Source organism: Camelus dromedarius, chromosome 26 (assembly GCF_036321535.1).
Source record: "Camelus dromedarius isolate mCamDro1 chromosome 26, mCamDro1.pat, whole genome shotgun sequence".
Lineage (NCBI taxonomy): Eukaryota > Metazoa > Chordata > Mammalia > Artiodactyla > Camelidae > Camelus > Camelus dromedarius.
In genome coordinates this window covers 28,451,714-28,475,463 of record NC_087461.1, presented here as the reverse complement: position 1 = coordinate 28,475,463, position 23,750 = coordinate 28,451,714, and the positions used below count along the sequence as shown (strand labels likewise).

At 36.8% G+C, this 23,750-nt stretch overlaps 1 protein-coding gene across 1 annotated transcript; it reads right to left on the bottom strand.

The window, feature by feature from the left end:
• Window positions 1–1,823: 1,823 nt before the first annotated feature.
• LOC116151676 (uncharacterized) lies at window positions 1,824–23,383 on the bottom strand. The gene is made up of 12 exons (XM_064479350.1): window positions 23,378–23,383; window positions 22,336–23,201; window positions 20,769–20,854; window positions 20,369–20,484; window positions 20,182–20,263; window positions 17,940–18,882; window positions 16,537–16,604; window positions 14,447–14,578; window positions 12,991–13,098; window positions 11,007–11,121; window positions 10,560–10,622; window positions 1,824–8,329 (listed from the first exon to the last, which is right to left on the bottom strand). Exons 1-3 carry the CDS (start codon window positions 23,381–23,383, stop codon window positions 20,785–20,787), a joined length of 942 nt encoding a protein of 313 aa, XP_064335420.1. The 3' UTR covers window positions 1,824–8,329; window positions 10,560–10,622; window positions 11,007–11,121; window positions 12,991–13,098; window positions 14,447–14,578; window positions 16,537–16,604; window positions 17,940–18,882; window positions 20,182–20,263; window positions 20,369–20,484; window positions 20,769–20,784.
• Between the last annotated feature and the right edge of the window lie 367 nt (window positions 23,384–23,750).

The following is a 23,750-nucleotide window of genomic DNA, read 5'->3' as shown; positions in this document are numbered from 1 at the left end:
TGCCAGGCAAGAGAGCAGGCATGGCTGGATGAGCGCATCGCCAGTGCCATCAACAAAGAGGCCAGGGCACTGAGATTTCCAGTGATTTAGCATCCTGGCTGGGAGGGGTCATGTGTTCTACAGTGAGTTCTGAGTATCCTGCACCACCCTCGAGGACCTGCAGGGGGCGCGCGAAGCCAGCGTGTCTTAGGTGGCGGTGCGCATGCGCAGTCCGAATCAGCAGCCAGCATCTTCCCTGGGGGCGGAGCTTGTTTTCCTAAGGACTGAGCGGGCGGCGCCATGGAGACTCCGGGACAGCGCTACCTGCGTGTCCGCGGGAGGAGGACGCTCCCCGCCCGCTGTCTGAAGTTACGCCCGTTTCCCACTGCCTGCGCCCGCTTCCTGCCGGGGTGTGTGTGGACCTGACCGAGCTGGGGCCGCGGCCGGCTGGGCAGGAGGGGACGGGTGCGCTGGCGGGCCCGCTTCGACTATTCTCCTCGCCCGCAGGGAGCGGGTGAGTGTCCGCGCCCCTGGTCCTCACCGCCCGGGTCCCCCTCCCCCGTGTGATCAGGGGTGTGTACACCGCGGGTCAGGAGCGGGGATGCAGGTGTGAGTGTCCCCGCTCCCCCGTGTGATCCGGGGTGTGTACACCGCGGGTTAGGAGCGGGGACGCAGGTGTAATGGGAAAGGGGCTGAGAAAGTACTGAAAGAGTTAAAGAGAAGTGTGTAAATCACATTATGTTAATTTTTATATTTTAAGTGTGTCAAAGTCAGAGTTTATCATGCTTTTACTTTCTTGTCTTTAAAGGCATGCAATCATTTATTTTATACTTAAAATATGCTTCTCAGCTTATCTCGTTTTCAAGTCAAAATACTGCCATGGTTGACATTTTCTCATAATATAGTGACAATCTTCAACATGTGTGAATATAAACTCATCGAAAAAATCTTGCACCATTCCATGGTGAGTAGTCTTGTTAAAAATAATATCCGGGCCATTACTAAATTATTACAAAAGTATAAATTTTTTGAATCACTTTTAGAAGTTCCACACACAGTGGTATTTTTAAAACACCAACCACTGCATAGTGCTTAAGACCATTTAAGATGAAATATATTCAAACCTAAAACTTTAGAATACTCAAAAGGCAGGATAATGGCTGTTTTTTCATTGCAAATACATTTTTTCTTCGTAAGTGCAAAATACGAAGGTATTCAGCTAAATTTTGTATATCTTTATTCAAGAGGTGAAATTAGAATATAATCTCATTTTTTATTTTAAGGCTATATTTCCCATAAAAATTGGTATTTTTATCTGTAGGATCTTAATTGTCCATTCATTTGTTTTTTCTTTTGGTTTATTTTCTTTAACAGAGAGTGCATTTTTGTGTCTTGTTAAGAGTTTTTAATTCTCCTAACTTATTCCAAGAGACTTTCTCACACTGATAGTAAATAAGGGGAGAGGCCTTATAGTAACTGTGCATCTTTTCATGTAGTCAGGATTTTTTTTTTTTTTTTGGATGACTTTTTTTTTACAACTTCCACTTGGTTCACAATATTCCCATTATGACAACTCAATAAAAAATTGTAATCTATTTACACCAAGATACTTATGTCAGCACAGTGCTTTTGCTGATATGATTTTACATTAGATTATAATATTTTATTTGATTTACATATATACTAATACATATTTTACATATGTACACACATATATGAATATCTCCTAAATGCCATTAATTTGCATGGGGTGGTAGCTGGTAACATGTGATCTTTCTGACCATTGGTTATTCTTATGTGTGTCTAACGTACTTCTTAGAACAGATACTAGATCACACCTCTCATTATACAGTATTTTAAAGGTTATATTTTATTTTACTTATTTTTAAACATTTTTTATTGAGTAATAGTCATTTTACAATGTTATGACAAATTCCAGTGTAGAGCACAATTTTTCATTTATACATGAACGTACATATATTCATTGTCACTTTTTTTTTTGCTGTGAGTTACCACAAGATCTTGCATATACTTAAGATTCCACACATGAGTGATCTCATATGGTATTCCTCTTTCTCTTTCTGTTCTGCTCCACCTAGAATAACATTCTCCAGGAGCATCCATGTCTCTGCAAATGACGTTATGTTGTCAGTTTTTGTGGCTGAATAGTATCCCATCATATAAATATCCCACATCTTTATCCAGTCATCTGTTGATGGACATTTTAGGCCGTTTCCATGTCTTAGCTGTTGTAAATAGTGTAGAGAAATCAGCTGAAAACTTTATGGGGGTTCCCTTGTAACTCACTGTTTTTCTCTTGCTTCCTTTAGGATCATTTCTTTATCCTTGACTCTGGCTATCTTGATTAGGATATGCCTTGGTGTGGGTATGTTTGGGTTCTTCCTGTTTGGGACCCTCTGAGCCTCCTGTGCTTGGATATGATTCCTTCTTTAGGTTTGGGAAGTTTTCAGTCATGAGTCCTTCCCATACCTTTTCAATCCCCTTTGTTCTTTTTCCCCTTCTGGAACTCCTATTATGCATAGATTGGCACACTTTATATTACCCCATAGGTCCCATATATTGTTTTCATTGTTTTTTATTTGTTTTTCTCTCAGCTATTCTGATTGGGTGCTTCCTGTTGTCCTGTCTTCTAGATCACATACTTGTTCTTCTGTATTTTCTAGTCTGCTTTGCACAGCCTTTAGGTCAGCTCTCATCTCAGACAATGAGTTTACTAATTCTACTTGGTTCTTCTCTATAGTTTCTATTTCATTTTTGACATATTTTATATCCCTAAACCCTATTTCTTTTAGTTCCTTCAGTACTTTGATCACTCTTTTCTTGAAATCTTGATCTAGTAGGCCATCAATGTCTATTTCCTTGATCATGCTTTCAGGGGATTTCTCTTGATCTTTTAGTTGGGAGTGGTTTCTCTGCTTCTTCACATTGCTCATATCTCTCTGGCACCGTGGCTTAAGGAGTATCAGTTACCTACTTAACCTGGAGATGGTGTGCCCTTAATGATTTTATCGAGAGGTCTTTGTGTCTTCGCCCTGCTTCGCGAACTCAGCTTGCTGTTTCATAGGCCTTCTGTTGGCGCCCTCATCTGTGCTGCTCTCAGTGGCTGTTGGCTAGCAGATTGTGCCCCCTCCTAACACTAGGTCAGGAGCTGAGCTCTTACCCAGTGGGTGGGCAGGTCACTCCCCCTCCTGATGCCACAGTCAGAAGCTGTGCTCAGGGGGAGGCAGGTGGGCAGATCACACCCCATCCCAGCACCGTGGTCAGGTGCTGTGCCCTCTCCTGGTGCTGGTCACTCTGCTGCTCTGTGCAGCTGCCTGCTCTGCCTCGGGTAGGCGGTCTGTAGGTGGGCTCGGGGAAGACCACGGAACAGCCCCACCTACGCTGTGCCAAATCTGAGCTCCTTGTTTCTCTTGGCAGCACAAGTTCTCTGAGGTGTCAGGGTAGAAAGATCCTCCCTGCCTCAGGCTATAAACAAGTCTCAGTCCTGCCTAGGAGGTTGTGGAGCCCCCACATGCAGATTCAGGCCTCAGCCCCACCCCCGCCAGGGCACCATGCACAGGAGGAGATGGTAGCTGTGGCTGAGCCCTGCCTCTCTTCTTGCGGGATGTGCCAGTAATGGCACAGGTCTGAGGAGACAAAGGCTACAGCACCCCTCCCCCCAGGGCACATGCCTGTTTACAGTTTTGTTTACCTTCTGAGTTAAAATTTACCTGACAATGAAATGTATAAATTAGGCTTTTGAGGTTCATCCTTGTATCAGTAGTTGATTCTTTTTTACTGTTGAATAGTATTCCATTGTTTGAATATACTATCATTTGTTTTATCCATCCTCCTACTGATAAATACTTAGGCTTTGGATATCTATTTGCAAGCAAACATTTTTTTAAAAAATGTAAATATAATATACATGCTTAAATGTGAACACATCTTAAGTATGCAGCTCAGTGATTTTTCACAAAGTAAACACATCTATGTAACCTTCATCCAGTCAAGAAACAGAACATTGCTGTTCCACTTTGGGTTTTTTTCCCAGATACTACGGCACCCCTTTGATGGACTCACCATCCTAAATTCAGCCACCATGGATTGGCTTTTTTGCTTTTGAAATTTTTGGTCCCATACTTTCCACTCAAAATTATGTAAGATTCATCCACTAGTGTTTTCTGTAAACTAGTATATTTATTTTTATTGCTTTAAAGTATACAACTTGTATGCATGTGCCACCACTTATGGTTATGTATTTATTGTTGACAGGTGTTTGGGTCATTTTCTATTTGGGGCTATAATAAATAGTGATTATGAGAATTTTCTGGATGTCCTTTGGTGCTCAGATGTAGAAGTTTCTGAAGGGTACACACATGGGTTACCCTTGGTAATAGGGTGTGTGTGTGTGTGTGTGTGTGTGTATGTGTGTGTGTGTACATATATATACACACACATATACATATATAACTTTCATTCAAAAAGCCTATTCCCAAAGTATTTGTAAGAATTTATATTCCCACTGGCCATGTGTAAGAGTCCCCATTGCTTGTTGCCCTCACCAATGCTTCATATCACTTAACAACTAACTATTCTAGAGGATGTCTAATGGTGTTCCAAGTGTGGTTTTAGTACGTATTTCCATTATTACTAAACAGGTCAGCCTCTTTTCATAGCTTATTTGGATTTTTTTTTTTTTTTTTTTTTTTTGTGAAGCACCTGTTCAATTTTTTTGCACATTTTAATGTTGAGGTTCTGCCTTTTTCTCCACTGGTTTTTGTTCTTTATATGCCCTAGATACAAGTCTTTTGTTGGATATAGGTATAGCAAATATATTTTCCCACCGTGTGGCTTAGCTTTTCACTTTCTTAATGGTATCTCTTGATAAAAATAATTCTTAATTTTACTGAAGTCCAACTTAAAACTCTTCTTTTATGTTTAGTGCTGTGTCCTGTTTAAGAACTCTTTGCCACTTCAAAGTCATTAAAATATCTCCTACACTATTTTCTAGATGCTTTATTTTGGTGGGGGATTAGGTTATTTATTTTAATGGAGGTACTGGGAGTTGAACCCAAGACCTTATGCATGCTAAGCACACATTCCACCTGAGCTTTACCCTCCCCCAGATGCTTTGCTTTATGTTTCAAATTTATTAGATTTATAATCTATCTAAAATTACTGTTCATGTATGGTACAGGGTTTAATTCAATACTGTTCCATTGGTCTATATGTCTAACTTTAGGTAGTTATCACATAGACAATATTGTTTTATAATAAGTCCTTTAATATTGTTCTTTAATATCATCTTGGCTATTGGCCCTTCACGCTTCTCTATGTATTTAGAATCAGCTTGTCAAGTTCTACAAAAAAACAGTAACAACAATTAACTGTTGGGGATTTTGATGTGCACATATAAATCTTTGAATCAGTTGAAGGGGAACTGACATCTTTAAAATGTTGAGCCCTCCAATCCATAAATTTGGATTATCTCCCCTATACTTATTTTTATCACTGCTGTAACAAATTATCACAAATTTTGCAGCTTAAAGCAACACAAACTTACTATTTTATGGTTCTGTAGGTCGTCAGGAACAGGTATCACTTGGCTAAAAATCAAGATGTCAGCAGCACTATGCCCTTCTGTAGGTCAAAGGAAGAATGTATTTCCTTGTCTTTTTCAGCTTCTAGAGTTCACCCACACTTCTTTACCCATGGCCCTTCCTCTATCTTCAAAGCTAACAGCTTTACAGCTTTCTAATCCCTCTTCCAAATTCATATCTTTCTGACCACAGCTGGGAAAGATTTTCAATTTTTAAGGACTCCGGTTGTTAGACTAGGCCCATGTAGATAATCCAGGCTAATCTCCCTGTCTCAGAGTCCTTAACCTGATACATCTGCAAAATCCCCTTTGCCATGTAAAATAACATATTCACAGATTTCAGGATTAGAGCATGGATATAGGTAGGGGTCAGTGTGGTGCACTATTCTGTTTATAAAACTGTTTAACATTTGACACTTTCTGACAAACGTACAAGATAGAAGATCCTGATCATGTTTAGAATGCTTCCTCTGCAAAATATTGGGCACTGAGTTTATTTGAAAGGACTGAAAATAATATTACCACAGGAATGGTTTCCTAATTCTACTGACATTTACTTACTTTATACTTAAATACCCAAAATGGTCAGCCAGGAGTGGGATCTTGGCAAATAAAATAAAAGTATAATTCAAGCTTTTATCACTGAATTTACTAGCTAATTCTATTTTAGAAACAGACAGAAAATAAAACAATTTAGAGTAAGTCTGCTTACTTATATATTAAGTGAACATAAAGTTTTAAAAGCATGTCTGAATATGGGATAAAGTGAGCATCATAAAATGTAATGTTAATATTTAGTACCTGCAAATCAAACTCCCAATTTATAAACAAGTTCATACTGTATAGCTCAGGGAACTATATCCAATACTGTTTTGTAGTAACTTATGGTGAAAAAGAGTATGAAAATTAATATATGTATGTTCATGTATGAATGAAGCATTGTGCTGTACACCAGAAATTGACACAACAGTGTAAACTGACTACATATATATATATTTGAAAGGACTATATATACCAAGAAAAAAATTAGATTGATAACCAACAAAAAATCTGTCAGTAATATAATGCTAGAGACACTGAGACACAAAAGAAAATCTCAGGCATACATCTGTTTATAGAGTCATAGAAAAAATAGTGCCTATGCAAGTCCCTGATAAGCATGAGAAAATAGGAAAGGCAATATAAAAGTTCAAAATGCTTTGCTATGTAAGAGCTGCAAGATGACTCAGACACAAACTTAAGTGGTCAAAATGTTTATATAATTAATGATAACTTAAAGTAATTGAGGACATCATTTTAAATGAGATAAAAAATAGCTGCACCATTTTCATATTACTAAGCAAGTCATTTCTGTTTACAGTAGGTTTATATTATTTTTATATGTATTTATGTTTTATAAAGACATCAACTTAGATCCTGGCTGATAACTGACAGTAGAGCAACTGATTGATTTAAATGGGTATCATAGGCTTATCAGATTTCATATGCTTTAAATATACATTAGTTATTAGCTGTCAGGAAGAGTTCAACTTTCATTTATTCTAACATAGCTGTGTCACAGGCAGGTTACTCTGTATTTACAATGGAGGATCATGATAGATATAAAGATATCAAGCCTTATTGATCTTCATAGGGGTGCTTTTATAAGAAAAGGAGAATAAAATAAGAAAAATCTAAAATACTACTTTTTTTATAGTGTTCTAACAGTTTTATCTTCATTTTTATTTTTTTACTGAGTTATAGTCCGTTTACAATGTTGTGTCAATTTCCGGTGTACAGCACAATTTTTCAGTCCTTTATGAATATACGTATATTTGTTTTCATATTTTTTCACCATGAGCTACTACAAAATCTTGAATATATTTCCCTGTGCTATACAGTATAAACTTGTTTATTCTATATATAGTCAGTATTTACAAATCTTGAACTTCCAGTCTGTCCCTACTCACACCCCTCCCCCCTGTAAAATACTATTAAGTCAACATATATTTATGAAGAACTATGAAAAATGGGAAACTATGAGTTGTTTCTTTAAATTGGAGCAAAGAGAACTACTTTAACTGGGAAAATAGTTAAAATCTGGCAAGTTTTATGATTTCATGTTCACCCCTGACAGCTTTTCTTTCCTCCTTTCTCCTTCAATCTTTTTTGGGCCTTCTAAAGAATTAAATTAAAAAAAAGAAAAAAAAGAAAGAAAGAAAGAAAAAAAAGAAAATTAACAAACAGCTTTGCATCTAAAATAACCTCCTAACTGGAAAGATTGTATACTTTGTGAAAAATTTACAGCTGCCAACTTATGATCTATGTCTCTGTCCACACTGCCTTACTTGTTAGGAAGGGTCTTAAAAAAAAAAAAAGTAAAGAAAAATAGCAAATTATAATGGCTTTTACATTTTAAATTCTTTTCTATGTGTTTACAATCTGCTCTATCATGAGTTATTAAGATAAACATTATCAGCTATACTCTACTTTCCTATCATGCACATTGTGACTCTGAGAAGCACGCACGCTCTAACTTACCATCTGCAGGTGGTGTACAGGTTAATGCAGTTCTTTCAACAATATATGGTTTGTAGTCTAGTTGTCTAACTACTACATAATGGAAAAGATGTAGAACTACTGGTACCACTGCCCTCGGTCTCTGTCATTTACCTTAAACATACCTGGAAAAGTAGATTCAAAAACTCATTGGCAAGAACATTTTTCATACTCCAGATCTGATATTCTTCTAGAGTTAAGATGGCCATTCTGAAAGAGAAACAATATTTAAGAACATCTTAAATCTTCATTTTCTTATATTATTTGAATAAAATCTGTTTTATTAAACTTGCAATGGTCATTTGCCTGAAAGAAAACTAATGATTTAATGTAGATGCTATGTGTTCATCTAAAAGTAGGCCAGCAAAAATAAGTTCAAAAGTAACCAAACTCTGAAGTAGTGAGTCATAACGTGGGCAATTTATCACCAAAAATCTTCCTCCAGTAAGACCTGGGAAATAACTCACAGTATCTTCTGGTTCAAGTTGAAGTTTACTAACAGAACCCACAAAAGGTTCTGGGTAGAGAAAAAGGATTATTTACTAACTTTGAAAGCATTTTTCCAAACTCTCTGGATTATGCCCTTTAACCCTAACAATTTTCTAAGATCTTCTTTAAAACATCTGGCAATATTATTAGACTTCTTAAGAGATTTAAAAGAACTAAATATATATAATAAATGAGTATCTATATTAACATTTCCTCAAAATAAAATTTAACATTACTTTCACAAGTTGAGTAAAGCAGTATTTTTTTTTTTGGTGTCAAAGTGTACCAAAAATTACATTTATATACAGTAGACAATATTTCTTGGGAGGCAAAAATATAACCAAATGTTTCTTACTTCATGTTTTAAACAATCACCTTAACAATCCTAGATGAATAATAATGTTCTTAGCTTTTATTACTTAATTATACTTTTATTATCTAATGATTTATTATTTAATGATACTTAATAGTATTTATTATTAATGATATTCATGTATTCATTCAATATATAATACCATTTATTATAAGAAAAGATTTTAAAGCACTGTGATGGTACTTACTGGCTTTCATGATGCAACTTCCATTAAAGTATATTAATACCAATGTAATGGTACAAAATAATGGGTAATATTGTCACAGTCTAGTCACCAGTGAATATGGGTAATAGGTTTGGTTGAAAGGTCCAAATTCTATTCTAAATTTTTACCATTTCATTATTATGGTTACACGGAGATGGAGCAGCTAAATGATCTTTTTTTTTTAATGTTCAAAAGTACAGCCATAAGAAGAAACTCGGTCTTACACAAAAATAGACAGCAATGATAACCTCCATACTTATCAAACACCCAGAAAAAAGGCGATGGAAATTGTATCTCTACATAAGGTATTTCCTAAAAGAAACTTTCCTATGTTTCTGTTTTCATATATACCAAATAGAAATGGCTACCTTAGTTTTGGGCAGAAAAGTAAATGAAGATGGTTATCTGAATTGCCAAACAAAGATCAAGCCCTGAAAAATTCATTTCTATTATTTATTTCTATTGAGTGTCAGTTAATAAGACTATGATGATTTCTTCTGGATTTGTGATTAAAAAAAATGTTACTTATTTTTCTAAGCCTGTATAAGACCACTATGGTCTACATCCTACCATCTGCTACTTGGTACATGTCAACATTTGAATAGAAAGGGTCAAATTAACTCATATGTGTCTCACATATATGGATTATCTTCAGTTTCACAGGGATACATAGACATTAAGACAAACCTATTATAGTATCTTTAATAAATGTTGTGAAACTAAAAAAATTCAAGGCTTTATTCTTTGTAAATTACATGCTCGTTTCTGCTATTATACAATTATTGTGGCTGCTATTAAAGAACTTAGGACAGACCCTCACCAATATTATTGAAAAATAAATTTTTTTAAACAATATACACCACCCAGATTGAGATAAAAAATAATTTCCATCTCCCAGATATCCTATGGTCCTTCCCAGTTAAATCACCCATCTCCAAAATCACTATTTTAACACTTATTAACATTAGTTCTGTCTCTGTTCTAGAACTTCATATAAATTGAATTGTACAATGTGTTCTTTTATTCTGTGGCTTCTTTTGCTCAATATAAGTTTTGTCTTACCATAATGTATCAAAATAGGAGAAGTAAAGATTATAAACTACAGATGGCAAGGGCTGTCTCTACTTAACTTTTATAAAATGCCTAGCTTATAAAATATAATGTTTTTATGTAAATAACACTTAATGGAGTTGTTTAAAGGTGGAATGGGCTTTCCTTAGGGACAACTTGGAGGTATTGTAACCACAGGTCCAAATAAGCATTTAGCAGGGATGATGTAGAAGAGATTCAAGTATGTATATGTAAGGTATGTACACCAATTCAGAATATAATGTATTTTTAGAAAAGAATAAATTAGTCTCTGCTAGACTCACCTTTGTGGTGTCATGTGCATTCTATGTGTCTTCCACAATGTAGGATAGATCCACAAGTAATTCCTTTAAAACCAGAAACCCAAATCAGTAGTTAGGATAGAGAAGGTATCATTTTTATTAGCCAGTAGCTGAAGTATAAAGTATTTTCGGTCAAGGTTTTTCTTTTTTTTTTTTTAATTACAGAAATAGATTGCTTGTTTACCTTAAAAATTTATGACAATTTTCCAGTGGTTTCATTTTTTTTTACATAATACATTCAGTTAATTAAATTTTCTAAGGCAAATTCTCTTCCCAATTTTGCATCTTTGGCTATGAATATTTTGAGTAGCATAATATAGAACCTAGAAGTAGTAAGAAATCTTTTTCTCAACCTCTTTTAAAAAATTCTTCACTCTATGTTCCTGTTGGAAGTTTACATGCAAGAAGATGTATGCAATCAGACTTTACCAGGGTATCATCGGTGCAGTTGTCCTTCCAGACCTCTAAATGTGCAACCACGTGTCTCTCAGTTCAACCCTAGAAAGAACTCCATCACCGTCAACATCAAATACCTTGAAGCAAACTAAAGAAAAGGAACTCTTATGGAGAGAAATTACTTTCATATTCTGAAGTATAATACATTTTATTACAAGCTGCCCTAGTAAAATTACTTAGTTCCTCAAACAACTACATTCTGGATTAAGTTCTTATTTGGAGGACACTGTGTCCTTAAAGTCCTTTGAACTTGTAGGAATTCCTGTACACTTCACAAGTCTCTCTCCTTATAGCATTAGCCAGCTTAAAGAACTCTATCCTTCACCTAAATCTAAAGTTAAATTTCTTGCAAACTGAAAAAGGGCCAAGTTACTATACAATATCTCACAGATTTTGAGAAGGTAATTCAAGCTTTTAAATTAATTTCTAATATTTAAAACTGATCACTTCAGAGTTGATTCTTACAATGCTGAAAATATTCCATCTACATTAAGAATCAACAAAAAGCTGGTACAGTCAGTCCCCTGTATCCATTGCTTCTGCATTCACAGGTATAAACAATAGATCAAAACAATATATATATATATAAATATATATATATATATAACTTTCCCAGAAAGTTCTCAAAAGCAAAACTTGAATTTGCTATGCACTGACAACTATTTACATATCATTTACATTGTATTTACAAATAACTACATTGTATTAGGTATTACAAGTAACCTAGAGATGATTTAAAGTATACAGGATGATGTGCATAGGTTATATGCAAATACTATGCCATTTTACATAAGGACTTGAGCATCCATGGATTTGGTATCTGAGGGGGTCTCAGAACCAATCCTCAGCAGATAATGAGAGATGACTGTATAAAGATTTTGTCTCTCCAATGTAATTAATGTGCACCCAATATTTTTGCCTAAGAACAATTTCAAATCTTCAATGAAGTTTATATACAACAAGCTAAAAATCCGAAATATCAGCACTTGGCTAATTAACATCAATATCAGCAAAATTGCTAGTTAGTCTAGTTGGTTAACTTCCACTAGTCCACTGGCAAAAAATAAATTTAAAAAAAAATTTAAGACAATAATTAACCTCAATTGAGAAACAAAGACTTCAGCCTCTTTAATACCAGAACCTTAATGTGAACAAATAATCTATCACAAAGCCAGGTTAGAGTAATGGTATACTATCAGGGAAGATAAAAGAAATCTAAAGTTTTAAGATTAAATAATTATCTACTTCACACACCCGTGTAACAATTATGCTATTAAATTAACTGAGTGCATCACAGTACAACATTACTAAAGAATATTGAACTATTAAGTATCATACCCAAAATATGCAGTATTTGTGAAGCTGTATTTTACAAAGATGCAGAGATAATGACCCTAGTGAATATATAAGAATTAGGTTCCAATTAAATGTAAACTGCTGCATTTTCCTAACCAAATATGTTTAAGATTTATTAATGTAATATGCTTATAAATTATGCTATAATATTTTAGCTAGGTTTAAAAGATAAATTTAGTATTTAATAAAATTGTTTTATCATAAATTTAATTTTGCTAATAAAATATCAATATACACAGTGCTAGAAAATAAGTTGGAATTCAAGTTAAGCAAGACAAATTTTCTATATAGACTACCAGAAAATATTTTCTATATGCTTAACATTTTCAAACACATCATGAATGATGTAGTTCATTTATCATGAATTGTACATTCATCTGGAAAATCAACCATTATTAATAACAAAGATCTTAAATTACTCCACAGTAAAAAAGAACAGATGATTGAACCTTTACACTGACCTCAGTAAAACCTCAGCAAGAGATTGCTATTTGCCAAAGGGATGAAAATTCAAGCTTTAATCAGATGATTTTTTACATGAATGGATGCTAATTTTTTTCTCTGTATAGCTTCCAAATTTTGTGATGTTTAACTCACTTACATTTCTGTCTTTCAGCCAGAGGTCCTCTGCAACAAGCTGATAACCCACAGGATATCTCCTTAAAATCTATGTGGCTGTCATGATTTTCACCAAAAGCGTTAAATAAACCTGTAAAATAGGAACACAGAATAAATCACAGCCAACAAACTTCCTGTTAATAATGACATGCTTATGAAAGGAGGCATGACTCGCATAAACTGACTTAGTTTTTAAAAGTTATCAGTAGTTTCCACTGTCTTAGGAAGTTTTTTTTTCGCCCCCTGGCAAAATTATAACCAAAATTTAACTTCCTAGAAGAAAATACTATCATTTAGTGTTTGGTTTTGTCTGCCTACCTGTCTCTATCTTATATTAATTCCAAAAGTCTAAAGTGATTGTAGAATGTAAAAAATAAAAGTATATTTTAAAAATGTAACTGGAAAAAAGTCAGAGACCACAATTATCCTAATTTGGAAAGACTAAGAAGAAAAAGGAAAAAAGAAGAAAAGTTGAACTCTATCAAAGATATACTGTGTTGTTATTAACAAGCTTCATACAGCTCCTTCGTGAAGCAAAGAAAACTAACACACTATAAGAGAAAGAAATTCTGTACTGCAGTCTTCATTGTACCACTTAATCTGTATAAATAAATATATTAAATTTCAGAAATAAAGGGCAATTTATAATCTAATCCTGTGGATTTTAAACTTTTCATAAAAAATAAATGGAATCATTTTGTTTTCAAATGAAATGATTTCTCAATCTCTAATTCTAAAAAGGTAAAAACATAACTGCACTGCTGAAGTGGAAGCCCTGTCTGTTCTAGCTCCCCTAACAAATATTTCTAAAACACACTAGAAACCTGAAGAATACAGACTATTTCAAGAATCTAATTCTGTGCCCTCAAAGAGCAGAAAACTGAAGCTAAGAAGTAGTTAAATGACTTGCTAAAAGTAAGAAATTTTTTTAAAAAGGTCTGAATCAGAAGCAGAACCCAAGCTTTCAGATTTCAAATACAGTTTTTGTGATTATCAGCCACAACTACTCCTTGTAAACCTCATTTAATATATATATATACTATATATATATATATAGTAGTGAAAAGTTTAGAGCTAAGTGGGGACCTTAGAGATGGTCTAGTCCAGTGGTTTCTTAATTTTTTAAGGGTGGGGGAAGGATACAGCAGTGGAACCTTCTTCTATATAAAAGAAATACAACAGACACTACTCAGTTGAGGAAGAGGTGGGGTCATGTGTGGAAGCTAGAGCTTTGCCTATTCAGTGTCCACCACCCTGACCTTGCACCAGATGCTGAGGCACCACACTGGAGCAGTTTCATAATTATTTTCTTGGTCAAACCGATTTTATATATGAGAATATTCAGGTGCAGAAAGGTAAACCAACTTACACAAGGCTCCAAAGGTGGAACAAGGCTCACGTGTTTAGCAAAGAACATTTGTAGAAAATAGGATTCCCACCTTCACTCAGAGATGGACAAATTGGTGGTGAAGCCAATGGGCCAAATGTCTCTAAATCAAATCATCCAGTTCGGGATTGAGCCCTCAGCAACCAATAGCATTTCTCCAGATGAATGATGTCTCATTCTTCCACTAACAAATCAAACAAGATTATAAAATCTCACTCTTCTCTTCTGGACAATTAATTAGTTCATCCTGATAATGTAACTTCTAAAGATACATTTTAATTTCCCAGTTAAACTGTTAATAAAAAACTACCTAAAACAAAAACTCTGAAAGACAAATATATTGTATATAAAGTGGCATGAAAATTAAATTCAAATTAACATAAAAGAGGCTTTAAAATGGGAAAAAAACTTGCAATTTCCCATTAAGCAGGCTGTTTAATTCCAACATGTAAAATAATAAACTAAGATATTTGTTTTTTGCTTCCCACACTTTTATCTGTATTCACTTTGGTGATTTTAATCTCTATCTTGGATTTGAAAATTCTTGATCATAGTCTCTCCTGGCTACACAGGTAAGACACTAATAGCAGAATCTCTGTTTGATTTATCCTGTCATTATGGTAACCACTTACACATTTAATACTTATTAAATAAATGTACAAAGGGGATAGACCTAAGCTTCTCCTTCTTGGTCCTAAAATTCTTACTACCCCTCCTATAAAGGCAGGAGCCTCCTCTGTAGGACAGAGTGTAAATGTATCTCCTGAGAAGGATTCCCCAACAAGGGCTGTCTTTACAGCGTGCTTTTAGATAAGATGTTTTTATGGGACATTTCAATAAAAGGATCAAGGACCTAAGCTTCCCAGTATGGTGGGAGTTGTGATGGGCATGGGAGGATGCTCACTTGGGAGGATGAGATGTTAAAGACACTAACAGTGAAAAGGACAGGGCAAGATGAAGGGCGATTGGGAAACAGGACCACAGAGATGTGACATCTACTTCCCACTGTCATCTAAGTGATACCTACTTGAAAGAAACATTTCTACAGTTAAATTCTATAATGGGGGGTTATTTAAATGAAGCACACATATTCTCAATGAGTAGATCACATAATTTTTAGAGATTTAGAGTGCATTAGCATTTTCAGAGTACTTTTTACATCAATAACTAGTATTTATAAATTCCTGTGCGCTAAATAAGTATGTGGAATTATTTCCATTTTGCTTTTAGACTTACTACAGCTTAACCTATTCACTGCACTGATACAGAGTAATTTTTCTAATGAATAAAAATGATAATGTACAAACTTGTTAAAGATTCTTTAATTTCTCCATCACCAGACTTATGAACATTTAGGCCTATGTGTCAGGCCCCGTTTCTTACCAGCTTTTTCACCAACACCTTACATTTAGGTTATATTGCATTACCCAGAGGTCAGGAAATGTTCTTTCACACATCCATGTCTTTATTAGGTCTTGTGTCCTCTGAGGAGAAACCTTCTCCCCACTTTCACATCCTTCCATTTTACAGCCTAACCACTAATCCTTCTGTGAACACCTTCTAATGCTTTCCAACCTCACCAGCTACCCCAGGGTCTTAGCTTCTCTCTTCCGCAACTGTCCTCCACTGTATATAGTATCCAATATTCAAGTGAAGTATGAGTCCTCATTTACAGGTCTGTGGCCTCTCTAGATTACAAAGTATTTGGATTCAGTAACTTTGTCCTTTTATCACTGTTGCTGCTAGAATTCATTTCATAGGACCTGATACATAGTAACCACACAGTAAAATCTTGCTGAATGAATGAATGAATGAATAGCCAAGGCAATCTTCACAGCCAAGGCTTCCCCATCCCAGCTCAGTATTCTTTCTGTTACATCAAAGAGACTCTGCCCCATGAAACAACAGACCCTGCACATTTTAACAAATGTATACAATTATTAGGAACTATTATTAGAACAGAGACTAGCACTACTGTTCTCATAGTTATGTCACATAAGAAGTGTATTAAAGCTCGTTCTGATTTGTTATTTATACAAATCAGCTATGTCTGTCACCAGTTTAAATATTAGTAATTTAGAAAACAAAAGTTATTGACTTATCTACTCATCAGAAAACATTATGACAGATCTATTTACATACCTCTTTTGTCAGTTTATATACCAACTGGAAAAGAAGAGGTGTACAGTCAATTCTGAGGGTATAATTGCCTGCAAGATAAATAAGAGAGTATTTTAATACCTCCAAATGGACTTCAAACCTGTATTTAATTCTAATTTTATTTTCTAATTATAAACAAGATATAACAGATTTCAAATTGAAGGCATCATTCCTGGAGAATTAAAAATAGGGTGGACCCTACAGATTATCATATTCAGTGAAGTATGTCAGACAGAGAAAGGCAAATATCAAATTATATCACTTATATGTGGAATGTAAACAAACAAAAAAATGATACAAATGAACTTATTTACAAACCAGAAATAGATTCATGACATAGAAAAGAAACTATGGTTACCCAAGGAGAAAGGGGGAAGGGAAGAGAGATGTTAGGAGTTCAGGATTAACAGATATACACTATTATATATGAAACAGATAAACAACAAGGACCTACTGTATAGCACAGGGAATTATATTCAGCATCTTATTATAACCTATAATGGAAAAGAATCTAAAAATGTATATGTATATGTATATGTATATGTATATAACTGTGTAACTTTGCTGTACACCTGAAACTAATATTATAAATCAAATGTACTTCAGTAAAAACAAATAAATAAGATTTTAGAATAGATAGATAGGTAGGTAGATAAATAGACAGACAGACAAACAGTCTGGCTAAAACTAAAACACAAGGTGGAAATAACTCTTCAGGAGCCAGAGAGGCTGCAGCACACACTCGGGATAGGAGACTGCAGAGGCGGACTCTGCTGCTAAGGCCGCAGCTCCTGCAGTAACAGTAAGGGCCATTGCTCATTACGGCAGCAGTACCTAGGGGTCTTTGGCAAAGGAAGTGGTAAGGCCATAATGTTCATGTTTTTATTCATTCATTCAATTCAATATCAAGACTTTAGACTAGAGCATGTCAGTAACTAACATGTGTCCTGTGACACTTACCTAGAAATAACCATAATATGATGAAAGCCTACAGATGCACATGCCACATGTCAGGGTCAAAAGGAAGTCTGTAGTGGGTGCTTATTTCAGAGTTGGTCCAATACATACAGGAACTATTTCTGTATGAAATATTTTACCCCAACTTTTAAAAATAGCTCCACAGGAAGAATGTCAAAAGTACTAAAGTTTTAAGTAGTAATCCAAGATAGGCAAATGGTAAATATTCTAAAGAAATTAGGATCAATAGCTTAGTTATGAATCATATTGATTCATTTGAATCATAATAATGTTCTCTCTGGTAAAATGGAGAAATGGAGGTATTATTGAGGCATCTCATAGAAAGAGGATAATCCTATTTTATGAGTTGGAGTTGATAGACTTAAATACTGGTATACTATTTAATGACAATCTGAAATAAAATTTACCTTCTGTGTATGAGTCTGCATTGATATATGCAACCTCTCTCTCCTGGAGTGTTTTCACATTCTCCTGTAGTTGAAGCAAAGCAGTCACTTAACTCACAGCATTTACAATTGTGGAAATACAAGCAAAACAAACAAATTAATTCAGTAAAAGAGTGGTTTGCAGATACCATTATAAATCAAACGCCTATGCCTTTGACCATAATTTTAAGAAAATGCTATTAACTGCTTGATAATATTAATGCAATTAAAACAAGAAAGAAAAATATTAGTGATGCTGTAGCCACTTTTCATAGCAACAGCACGGAGACCCAGAGGAAAACTGCCCCTGATCCCCTGCACCATAATATGAAGGGGGAAGGCTCGGAGATGCTCAGCCTCACCCTGGATCTACTGGAAGAGAACTGCTCAAAGTAAGGCCTGGAAATCTGTACTTTTAAAAGGTGTCCCTGGCAATCCTTACAGACATTAAAGTATGAGATCCCTTGACGTTGGGGATCCAAGTAACTTTACCATATTAAAAGTGAGGAAGTTGGAAATTTGATTTATCAAGAATTTTTTGAAAGAGAAGATATTGATGAAAAAGAAAAAGAAAGGAGGGGAGGATAGAGAAAAAACTAGAGGGAGAGAAGAGTGGCTATTAGGACAAAGACAAGACATTTCTCTCTCACACATACATGCACACACGCACACACATTCTAGAAAAATACAGCAGAAGAAGACTAATGCCATCACACACATGGGAATATGCAGAGAGAACTCTTTTCTTCTCTCTGTTTCTCTCTCTCTCTCTCTCTCTCTAGCTTGCTACCTTATAAGAGCAGTTACAGTAAAAACATTTAAAGCTGTGAGTGGTCATCCCACAAATGAGAATTCTCACCTCTGCACTTGGCCACACGGGATAGATGACAGCTGATTCTGCTGCAGAGTTTCCATTATGACAGAGCTACAGTAGAAATAAAAAAGATTCCTTAAATATATGTAAAGGTAAATGTGCTGCTGAATATGATCAAGAAGCTAGGAGAAAATGGGAAACAATATTCAAATTGTCTTTTAACTCACATGAATTTAAATTAATGTAAGGCATATTATCTTGTATCTTGGATTTATTTTATCTGTATTCTAAGCTGCTTAAATTATAGAAAGACACATGTATTTCTATATACATGTATTCACAAGAAATTACATATTTCTAAAAGTAAATGACCTTAATGAATAAGATCTGATTCATGTAAATAAGTGTATTATGAAATGCATGTTCATAACACCAACATAATAATAAGACTTTGCAATATACATGGAATCAAATGTGATACAAGTAACTGTGATTTTATTCCCATACTTATTTGATTCATATTATTATTTTAAAGTATGCAGAAATGAGTCAGAAGGAAAGCATTTTAAAAACCAGACACAATGATAAGAAAGATATGACATTCTTCAAATCAATTCTATAAAATTTGGACTCATAAATGATGAACAAAACAGGATAGTCACAGGAAAGTGCTTTTTGGTGCACCTGCCTTTAAAAAAAACACACAAGCCTACCATGAACATGTAAGAACTTAAGAGTTACTGGACAGAGAGCCTAAGGGAAGAAGACGAAAGAAGGGGGCCTATGAAAGACACTTTAAAATAAAGCATTAAGAGCCAGTGACAAATGAAAATTAATCATAATTGAATTAAAAATAAATCCTTGAAATTTTAGAGTAATTCAATTTACAAAATCATTGTATTATACTTCCCAATCAGGCACTTTTGTAAATGGTAAAATATACCTATGGTTACAATTTAGTACGGAATCCATAAAGGAGAGACTATAATCAGAGTATAGTCATCTTAAAAGAGCATGTTGTTTTCCTAGATAGAAGAAATCCAAGGAAACTGTAAAAACTTGAAAATTAATGCCAAGGATCTATATCAGATTTTCAATAAGCTAATTCACTTGTCAGAAGCAGCTTCCTAGCTTTGACTATTTTCTGAGCTTACAGATTTTACTTACTTATCACAAAACAAATACAAATAGAAACTAAAATATTTTAAAAATAATGAAAAACTTGGTTTGTACTTAGTAATTAAGAGGTTGTTCTGTTTTACCAAACTGATGTAAAAGCAAAAGCAAACTCTATTTCTTAAATTTTCTTGAGTATTTATCCAAATTAAAACAATATCAGGTAATGGAACACATCTGTGATTACCCTGAGATACATGTTGACCAAGAAGATACGTTTTCTGTCTTAGTTACCTCAGCCCATTTGTGGAACCCAGAAGTCCAAATTTTTCTGCATCCCAGCTGGCAAAAATGGTAGTTCTTCTCGGTCTCCAGCCTGTAATCATTGTTAACATACATGGTTAGGTACATCTGCCTAAAAACAAAGGAAAATTCACTCAAGTCACTTTCTGTCATCACTTGCCAAGGAAACATTATTTACCTCTACTAATCAGTTTTCCAAAATTCTGGACAACTTCTTATAAATCAGCAGTTCCACTGGTTAGGTCAGTACCTCCAAATACCCAGAAGTCCTGATGATCTCCCAGAATAACACACCTGTTTGGAAAGGAAGGCATTCAAAAGAATGACAACTTAGAATGTATTATAAAGAGCAGTAATTCATGTTTTTAAATTAAACTTCCTCCTGCTTGAGTTTCCTCCATAGAAAACCATCAAGGTAGTGTCTCCTTTTAGAATTTACCTTTTTTCCCCACATTTAATTATATCACATCAACCAGGAAAAAAATATTAAGAGTTGATTAAAATTTATCTTCTCTTACTCCTGTAATCTTTGTAAAAACAAAATGTTTTAAGACATTTTAAAAAATCCACCAACTCACCAAGTTTCACAGATCCTCAGGTAGTTCTGATTACATCGTAAATGCTTGTGATTTTCTTGATGTTATGAACATGCATTTTAACCTTCCTAGAATTTCACAAAGGGAACAAATTACTTCACATAGAGCATTATGTCTAACAGGTTCCTTCCAATGTTTTATTCTAAGTCTCAGAAGTACAGAAAACTGTTTAATAGGATGATAAATTCCCATTTGCCCACCATCTAAATTCAATCATTGTTAATACTGTTGAACTATTTGCAAGCGAGTTGCGCAAATCATGACAGTTCTCTCCTATGTATTTAAGAATGCACCTTACAGTGAGATTTAAAAAAAAAAATCAGTATTTTATATTTTTCCTCCCTCATAGCTCTATTGTTGGTATTTATTTAAACTTCAAAATCATTATTCAACGTGAAAAAGAATCTTGTTCTTAGCAATTTAAAAAAAAAAATTGTGTATTCGTCCATTTAGAGCTCAAATCAATTAAAGGATATAAGCCCCAGGTGCTTTTTTTGATATTTTGACCAGGGAAAATTTCTGTTTCTGACTTTTCTCTTAAACCGTTACTGAAGCTACATACTCTGTTTTCCTTGTGTCTGTATGTGTCTGTTTATAAATCACATTTTTCATTGTGTACCTCTAGAGGGTATTAATACATGAGATAATAAAGACTATGTTAAAGGAACTCAGTTCTAATTGAGTTAAATAAGCACTTTTTAAAAAATTCTTATAAAATAAAACTGAACTTCTAATATCTTAAGAGTTTTGAAATTTTAAAACAAGCTTCTTACAGAACTTATAAAATACTTGCAGAATCCAAATTCACATTGCTAAGGCAAATCATTAACCAACAAGGCTCATTTAACCATTTTAGTTTAATAAAAACAGCTATCTCCTCTCTGATTCATCAGTGTGAAGTTTCCCTTTCCCTCTACATTTCAAGCCAGTCAAACTAAATTTCTGATCATGCCATGCTGTTCCCCAACCCTGCACAAGCTGTCCTCTGCAGCTGGCGTTTACTGCCTGTCTTGATTCTGTGGAAATCTTAGTTTGTGTAAAATTAAGCTCAATGAGCACACGGTCCGTGGTCATGCCTCCTTAACACCAGTGCTGTCCGGGGTTAGTAACAGTAACGACTATGCTGGTAAGCGCACGGGGCCATGTAGCAGTTAAGCGTTCACCACTGTGACCATCTAACCCACCCCCACAGAAGTGACCAGTGAACTTCGCTCCTTCCCCTCTTCTCTCCTACTCCTTCCCTTAAGTCAACCTAGGGTTTTGCATGCATAGCGTTTTGACAGTTATCTGAAACACTGTTTTAAACCCTCAGTTGAAAAGGGAAGACAAAATGTTACACCTGGCCCGGAGAAGGAGAGGGGTGGGGAGTGGCCCAGAGGAAGCCGAACGGGACGCGCGGCCTCGGATCACAACACAGCCCCGTTCCTTCCCGAGTTTCGCAGCCGGGAAAGCAGAGGCCTGGGGCCCGGACCGCCTCGGGGCCTTCGGGGGAGGCCGAGGGAGGGACGGAGACCCGCGCAGGGCTGGGGAGGGACCCGCAGGGACTCACCGTCTGTGCAGCGGCTCCTGACCCACGGTGGACGGGCGGCGGTGGCGGTTGAGGCTGCGGTGCCGGCTGAGGGGGCGGCGGCGGAGCCGGCTCAGGGGGCTGAAGCGGCGGCGGCACCGGGTGAGGCGGCGGCGGCTGCGGTGCCGGATGAGGAGGCTGAGGCCGCGGCGGTACCGGCTGAGGCGGCGGTGGCTGCGGTACCGGCTGAGGCGACGGCGGCTGCGGTGCCGGCTGAGGGGGCTGAAGCGGCGGCGGCGGCGGTGCCGGCTGAGGCGACGGCGGCTGCGGTGCTGGCTGACGGGGCTGAGGCGGCGGCGGTACCGGGTGAGGCGGCGGCGGCTGCGGTGCCGGCTGAGGGGGCTGAGGCGGCGGCCGCTGGAAGGACTTGAGGGACTCGAAGGCCTTCGCCAGCTTTTCCAGGGTCGCCATGGCGGCCTCCCGCCCCGCGGGGACAGCCCACGGAGTCGCCAGGCCGACTGGCGGCTCCGGTCAGCAGCGGTGGCAGTTAACGGGGCTCGAGGCCGCCAGCAGGTGCGGACCCCAAGCGCGCGGCCATCTTGGAGCCGTCCCGACAGCCCCCGCGGCCCTGCGTCCTGCCACGCTCCGCCGGTGGGGCGGGGCCGGGCCGCGGGATTGACAGCCGGAGGCAGCGGCCTCCGCCAATGGCTGCCGCGCCCGCCCCTTGGGCCCAAAGAGCCGCCACGGCTGCTGGAGTCACTTCTTCCCGGCGAGGGGCGAGGGGTACTGCAGGGAGATCGGAAGGGCGGTTCGGGGGCGGGGTTGCGTGGTACGGCGAGGAGGGTGGGGAGGGCGGGGTGACTTGTGATTGAGGGTCTCTCTCGGCCAGGGGCGTCCCCGGACGACGCCTAGCGGGTGGCGGGGAGGCGGGGCAGTGGGCTGGGAGCCCGAGACACCCTCGGGGCGCTAGCCCACCCCGCGGCGCGGGCGGAGGGCCGGCTCGCCGGACAGCCTGCTGTAATATGCTGACTGTTATATATTTGGCCTTACCCTTGTTAGTTGCCTCAAATCACTCCTTGTTCACCTTCATGATCATTACCATAGATATACTTCTACAATCCTCGTACTTACTATGTTCCCTCAGGCTACAGGGCCATACACATGCTATTCTCACTCTCAGAAATAATCTTTTACACATCAATGCCCTACTCCCCTCAAGAGATTTGCCTATCTAATTCCAATCACTCTCAGTGCTCAGCTAATTTGTGAATTCATAAAGCCCATTACATTAACATAATTTCTTAACACCATGTCATTCTCCTTTATCACATTATTAAAGTATACGTTATAATAACATAAAAACTCTTCCATGCATGAAGGTAGATATTAAACAATTAAGTTCACAGTATAAAGTTGTAAGTACATATACTGTATATTATGAAAAATGTTAAGGAATA